The sequence below is a fragment of the Balearica regulorum genome, chromosome 20 (genome assembly GCF_011004875.1).
Source record: "Balearica regulorum gibbericeps isolate bBalReg1 chromosome 20, bBalReg1.pri, whole genome shotgun sequence".
Lineage (NCBI taxonomy): Eukaryota > Metazoa > Chordata > Aves > Gruiformes > Gruidae > Balearica > Balearica regulorum.
Window position 1 is genome coordinate 6,904,031 of NC_046203.1, and position 7,482 is coordinate 6,911,512.

At 48.9% G+C, this 7,482-nt stretch overlaps 1 protein-coding gene across 2 annotated transcripts; it reads right to left on the reverse strand.

The window, feature by feature from the left end:
- Nucleotides 1-564: 564 nt before the first annotated feature.
- PTGES2 (prostaglandin E synthase 2) lies at nt 565-6,338 on the reverse strand. 2 transcript variants are annotated; one of them, XM_075772627.1, is made up of 7 exons: nt 6,165-6,338; nt 4,775-4,969; nt 4,045-4,100; nt 3,254-3,406; nt 2,491-2,691; nt 2,060-2,177; nt 565-1,342 (listed from the first exon to the last, which is right to left on the reverse strand). In XM_075772627.1, the coding sequence occupies exons 2-7, from the start codon at nt 4,844-4,846 to the stop codon at nt 1,214-1,216; spliced, it is 729 nt and encodes a 242-aa protein (XP_075628742.1). In that variant the 5' UTR covers nt 4,847-4,969; nt 6,165-6,338; the 3' UTR covers nt 565-1,213. The 2 variants fall into 2 exon arrangements, with proteins under 2 accessions (XP_075628742.1, XP_075628741.1); XM_075772626.1 differs by having other exon boundaries at nt 6,028-6,272.
- Between the last annotated feature and the right edge of the window lie 1,144 nt (nt 6,339-7,482).

Sequence of the window (7,482 nt, forward strand, 5' to 3'; positions counted from 1 at the left end):
CCCAGGCCGCGTCTGTCACCTCTGCTGTTCTGCCCAGTAAAGGTGGGTGTAACGCCTCACCTTCCCCCCAACAGCACCCACGCAGCGCAAGCAGCGGTATGACAGACCAACGTCAGCTGCACCTGAAACACCTCACTAATCAGCTTCCCTAAGACATGCCCTTTCTTCTGGGGAAACAGGACTTTTTCGAGGCGACAATTAAGCCTTGGGCCGCACAGAGGATCACTCCCATCCAAACCTGCATCGTCTCTCACTACAACAAACATCAGGTTCTACCCAGCACAGCAGGCTTCATATTGCACAACGTTACCAATCCAATTGCTGCAACAGCAAATCCTTCGTTAGCCTTGCATGGCAGAAACATCCAGATATCACCCAGGCATGCAGATCGCTCTTAATCCTTCTCTTCCCAAAACAAGAACAAACTGATTTTCAGGGATATTCCAGAGAGATCTCATGCAAGATACATCTTTCAAATAACTGCTCAGCACTAGTGATTTCTGCGTAGGGTGTGCTTTCTGGGCATAACAGGTAAGGTAAGAACTCACAGATTTCACAAACGGCACAGGAAGAAACAAGCCTTTATCCTTGCAGACCGTACAGAATCAAGTACTGAAAGAACCATTTACATGGAAGAGTAAAAGCATACAATCTGCCGTTTCTGTCGTAGGAAGGACACCTTTCCCAGTACCGTGGATTCCTCCAGTTCCCTCAGCACTGGGCTTACAGGATTCTACTGCAGGAAAAATTGTCACTTAAAAACTAGCATCCAGCGTCTCGGTGAGGAAAACACTTCAGATGACATGGATGAGTAGTGGAAGACAGCCTGAAGCAAAAGCTGCTCAGACCTACCCTATCTGATAGGGCTGTAACACTCGCTAGCCAAGAGCGGCTTGCTTTTACAGTAACCTGCTCGGAGAATGGCTCTCACCTAATAGCAGCCCATTTACTGCATTCTTCAGTTCAGAGATCCTCCTTCCCAGCAGCATCCAAGATCCCCTCCTTTTACCTATCCTTCTAAATATCGCGTTCAAACATACACCAGCTGGATCCCTTCTGCTCACCGACACTCAATACTCTAAACGGGACAGTCTGTGCCGCGTGTCAGTCCACTAGGTGTGACCAGTCCATTCAACTCTTTAAAAATAAATGCCATTCCTTCTGAAGTTTTTTTTACCATGCAAGTACTTCAGCAAGGCAGCTGCAGCTGGCATCAGATTGCAACTTCAGCTTTTTGAATGACTTCTTCCATGCGTTGGTACCAAGGCTGAATCTTGGTGTGAACCATCATGTCGTCAAAAGCTTCCAGTCCTTCCATGACTCGGAGGACTCCGTACACTGCCTGTGCCAGAGGATAAAGATTAGAACAACACTGAGTCAGTGGTGGAGAACAGCTGAGGGTACCAGTAAGTGTCTCAGTAGCCTAAGGCTATAGTATGGCTCTTCCCCTGTCCTGCCATCTACTCCACCACTCTGATTAGCAAGGAAGACCGAATGGCAGAAAGGTAGTTAAGAACGTGCATGGTTTTCCATGACAAAACAGTAAGGAAAGATCAGGATCTACATGCAGTTCCGGGACAAAAGTTAGTCCCATCTCTGCATCAAGCCCTGGTGTGAAAGGACAACTGCTGGTGCAGGGGATGAATCCTGCTCCATTCTGCCCTGCTGCCTGCAAAGGAAACCCCTGCAGCTCTGAAGGTCGTAAAACCTGTGCAAGCGTGAGGCTTTATTGACCAGCATTCATGAGCCAGAGCAGTGTCCTGACTCCTAACCTGCTTTTATCATGCTTCCACAGGATCAGTAACATCCACCTGCAGATGGGAACTGCAGGTTCCACCTTAGGAAACATTTCTCTGGAGGAAACCAACAAATACCATCCTAACACAAATATTTCTAAGTCCCCTTCATGTGAGAGTTGTATTATTGCACAAAGGACATTGACAATGTATCTCATGTAACTCACCTTCTCTGCCTATATTTGCATTAACCATTTCACAAAGACGAGCAACAGGGTGATTCACAACCTTCCTAACTATAGATACAGGAATTAACCCCTTACCAAGTCAGCAAGGTTCGGCTGGTTTCCACCCATGAACAGTCGATGTTTGCCAACAGCTTTTACCCACTCGTTAACTGCTTCATACAAATCTTCTCGGACATTATCTTGAAGGTGATGTCTGGATAAAGAAAAGAACTAGTTTGAAGGCACTGGTTTGTTCCTTTCATTAACCTTTTTTTCACCTCTCATCTTATGGGCCGGTCTTTGCCTGGGAATTAGGAAGGTATTTGAGAGTGAGGGGAGCAGCTAGTGATTAAATAGTAGATGAGTAGAGGTGTTCAGTACCTCCAGTTAAAGTACAGCTGTTACTTACATTGGATTAAAAGGTTTGGTTCAAAACTCTGAGGCTCTGCCCTTTGACATCTGGGTTTTGCAGCTAAGGAAGTTAAAGAACTATTCCTCCTATGTACTTGGTGCTCAGTGGTACCAACCTTTTCTTCAGCCTCTTGCTAATGAAGAACATGGCAACAGCCCCCAAGTACTTGGCAAAAAAACCTTCCACGGTGCCAAACTTCCCCTCACGGACGATGTAATCAAAAGATGCCAAGGCTTCTCTGGGGGTACGGTAAACGTTGGGGGAGATGAGGTGAACAAGCCAATCATCTGCCCATTTTCTCCACTTCATTTCTTCCCTGCAAGCATTCAAAAGAGACTTTTCAGTGAATGAGGTACAGAGTGCAGGGCTACAGGAGGCAGGCAGAATCACAGTGGCATTAGCCAGAGATTCCGCCAAGGACGCATGTGTCAAAAACTCCTGCCCAGCCTTGTGTTCTGGTGACCTCTCTGAAATGCACTCAGAATCATTATCCTTGGCAAGGCTCCTCCAATCTCAAACTAAAATTAAGACTAAGATAGAGCACTAGCTTCTCCTCCCAATACAAAAACTAAAGCAGAAAGGGAAACTAGCACTCCCTAACATTCCCCTGTGACATAAAGGAAAGTCCAAGAAGGAAACTGGAGGCAACCAAAGGTTAACATGACCACGATGATGGCAGCTAGGCCATCCAACGGCATTGTTTCAATTTATGTAAGAAACACAGCAAAACCACTCTTAACTACTGAGGTTTTAAACACTAAAGGGGGTTTCACAGGATTTACCAGCACCAGCGGGATTTTCTATCTACACCATCCCTGAGCACATCTGGAGGAGGCTGTGACCCTACTTGGAGAGCACAGAAACTTAAGAGTACTTACACTCTCACTTCTTTGACAGGATAGACTCGCTTTGTCTCCTTCTCATCCAGCATGAGCCAGTATTTATTCCCATATTCAAATACCTCCTTGCCTTGCTCTGTCACAGTTTTCATAGGAGGATAAAAGGACACAATTTCTTCTAAGCTATTCCTCCTGTGGACAGAAACACCGTTAGCACCTAATCTGGCTGCTACAAGAATGAGCAAGAGCTAAGGATAGACTGAAAGATACACACTTTAAAACATATTATTCTAAAAATAAGTGCACAAGGTACCAAATTCTATTTGAAATCAGTTTTGAAAAGAGACTGGACCAGCTACTTACAAATAACTATTATTAGCATACATATCTTTATCTGTGTCAGAACAGACATTTTTGCAGGCATAAAACTACCTGCCATTCTCAAGTGCTTTGTAGCACGGACCTAGGGGACTGGCCACAGGCACAGCAATTTCATTTCATTCTAGATGTTATAACTGGCTAAATGTAAGCTTAGTTCCAGGACTAACACTAGTCCATGTTTAAGTGGATTTTGTGCAAAGAGAATATCACAGGTGAAAAAAGAGTAGTTCTGAAAGGTAAAGCTTTGCTTTACTGCAGATACATCACAACATATATAGGTGCCATCCACACCATCACAGCCAGGGTCAGGGCTGCTGGGCCAAATACCTAGAGCTTCAGAGACCAAGGTCAGCAAGACACTTATAACCGACTTTGAGAGAGTCTGCTAACTCCCTAGTTCGTTAGGGCCAGTCACATTCAACTCTTCTCCCATCATCCTGTTTTCTTACTTGGAAATGAGATAGGTCTTTATTGCACTGATGATCACCGAAGAGTCATTCAATTGCTGAAAAAAACAGAATTAAAACAAACTTTTAAAAGAAATTGGTGAAATTGAAAGGGAAATTCTTCAAAACCTTTCCCTCTGCATGCTGAGGCTCCAAGTTAGTACTGCAGTCCCTTTTTCCCTGCCATGCATTTCCACAAATCCCTTCCATCTAAAGACAGCCCTACTTTCTCATCTCTTCTGTGATCATTTCGGTGTATCACTTCAAATTTGTCTTTCATTCTGACAACAGAGGACCTGAGGGCCAGGTTCACATGCTATACTAGTGGCTTTTGGATTTAGGCTCTTGACAGCGAAGGAAGAAAACAACACTAACAAAAAAAAGCCAAGTTGAATCTTTAATATTCTTGAGATCTCATTCTTTTCCCACATGATATAAGCAGTTCCTGTTACTGCTGGTACAAATGACATGTCCTGCAGAAGGGCTGATAGAAGCTAATCACTGGATTATGGAGTCACTACACAAACAACATGTCTTGTAAGAAAGACCAACAAAAAACTGTAATAAGGCCAAGGCATAAGAAACCACGAGGCAAGAAATCTTAGGCTCTTGAAAGAATAAAAGATGATCTAGAGATTACATTGCATGTGATAAACCACAGAGACATGATAGATACAAAGCCTCCAAACCCCTGCTTGTGGGGAAATCAAGCTCTCAACATAGAAAGACTTACCAGAGGGCTTCCAGCATTGGCTAGCAGGATAGGCACCTTTCTGTAGGTAGAGAATTTGATCTCTTTTCTCATTATTGGGTTCACTTCCACAATTTCATAGGGCAGTCCATGATAATCGAGAAAAGCTCGGACTTTACTGCAGAAAGGACACGTTTTATACTGGTAGAGAGTGAGCTGCAGGCTTCCTGCAGGCAGCTAGGGAAGAAAGAGACCAGAAGCTTCCATTTTCTACTAAAAATATAAATATTACCTTCCTTCCACCCTCATTTTTGTTATGAGGTCATAGCCATTAACATTCAGTTTCAACATCTGATCATCAAAGTATCTTGGCTAACAGATGCTTTCTTCAAGTGGCATCACAAATATTCACCTTCTATTGGGGCTAAACATTTGATTTTCCATTCAATCTGCTGGAAACTCCTACTCACAGCCAAAAAAAGATTTTAAATCCAGACAGCTTACCCCTCTACACACAATTCTGAAACTAAAGAAAAACACAACCATATTTTAAATCAAAACCAAAAGAGTCTTTTATATCCAATTCCTCCCCCCCCCACCCCCAATAACCTCTGTTGAGGCCACAGGATGGGGAGAGCAGAGTTTGCTGTGGATTTTAGGCATGCATCTGCCCAAGTTCAGACTCCTGGGGTTAACGAACCTGTGCACAACCAAGACAGGGAGAACCCAGGGTAGCTCAGGCAGTGAGGCGTCAGGGAAGGGATGTTTCCCAACACTGCTGTACTTCAGGGATCTGACAGGCCATGTCAATTAGTCATACGTTATAAAACAAATGTAGTCATCCCACTTTGTTTCTCATTTGTAATTACTGGGTTACACAACCACCCGTGGGTGCTGGGAAAAAGCAACAATTCTACGGACAATGCTGCTTCGCATCCCCAGCGAGCTCTTGCTTTCTGACAGACATTCCTTGCGGCTCTGAGGAAGTGAGGCCGGGGCCTCCTTTACACAATCTTAAGCGGCTTCCTTACTGAAACAGGAGCAAAAGCGGCCGCTTGGTCCGCAGAGCCAGAAGAAACCGCTCCGCTCCCCCCCTGAAGCTCCGTCTCCGGGGGCTCACCGCCGCGGCCGGGCCTCGCCAGGGCTCGGGGGCGAGGGAAGGGCAGGCGCCCGGGGAAGTACGCGGGGATGGAGGCGGCAGGAGCCGCGGGGAGCGGCCGGGAAAGGGAGAAGAGCGCAGCCCGCGGCCGGGGGGAGCCGCCTCAGGCGGCGAGCGGGGCCCAGCGGCGCGTTACCTCAGCGGCCGAGTGCTCCCGCAGGCGGTGCCGCGCCGCCAGGTAGAGGCCGGCGCCACCGCCCAGCGCGAAGGCAGCGCCCAGCAGTAGGCGGCCCCCGCCGCTCCCTCCTCCTCCTCCTCCTCCTGCCACGGTACCGTAGGCTCGGCGCGGGGCCCGCAGCCTCCAGGTCGACAGCAGCGCGGCTGCCCGCCAGGCCCTACCGGCGGCCGCCATCTTCCCGGCACGGCACGGCGCGGGCGCCCGGGGCGGGGCCGTCCCTTTAAGCCCCGCCCCTCTGCGCGTCCCCCGCCCCCGCGATGGCGGCAGCGGGTCCGTGCTGAGGTGGAAGTTCTACGGCGGTGTGAAGCTCCACGCGAGGCGGGCACGGCAGTAGTCACTGCTCTCTGGCTGTAATTATAAAATCCAAGTTCGCTGCTAATACACCAAAGCATAAAATAGAGATAAAATAATCTGTTCTTTGAAAGTACATCCTGCCCAGCGGTGGCTGCTGCTTCTGACCAGCATGTACCCACAGTGCGAGCACAAACTTTCACGCTGAAAGTCGTCATCTTTTTCATTAAAACGTGGTTATGTCCATTAATTACACCAACGTTCAATTGTCCTACTTGGGGTACAAGGGCCCAACTCAGCAGCGTGCAGCAGGTTTACCCCACAGAAAGGAGAAGAGCTGGCTGCGATGTTAAATGAGGACATTCTTCTTTGCACCAAATACCCACTTCATTTCAGAGTCCTCAAACTGGGTTTCTCTCAGGAGCGCTGCTTGAATCAATGCTCTAATTGTAAGTTATTTTCATCCCCGTGACAACTCTCCCAGCGATTAAGAAGCCACACAGCAATTAGATCTCCTCAGGGCGTGCGAGGTACGACTTGTACTGGGCCAAAGACAAGGAAGGGCAAAGTGAATTGCGCTCGTTCCTTCAGGGAAGAGGAGGTCTGAAGGTGACCTGAGGGTGGTTCAAGCCGCTCAGTGGATGAAGTGGGACCAGCGACGCAGCTGCGTTTTGGAGTTCGGCAGCGAAGCTGTCGCTACTGCGGCCTCAGCACCCGCGGGACAGCCCGGGGGTCTCCTCGCGGGCAGAAGTGCAGGCCCATTCACTCGATCATAAGCTGTCTGGGGAAAGGAGGGCTGGGTGCTCATGGCAGCCCCTCAGGACAGCTTCACTTCGTGCCCAAATGCACTCGCTTGTGCCGGTGTGTCCCGTGCCAGCCCAGGGGACAGGGGGGCCTTGGGGGGGGCTGAGGACACCGCGGGGCAAGGAGGCAGCTTCGCTTTGGGAACGCGCTTGGGGAAAACATCCGGGGAGCGCGGAGCTGCCTGCCCCTGCGCGCTGCCCTCAAGGGCCGCCCCGCTGCCGGCGAGCGCCGCTCGCCGCTCCCGCCCGCACTCCGCCCGCCCCGCGCTCTGCGCGCTAACCACAGGCTTTACTCTACCGCCGGCCGGCCGGCCGGCCT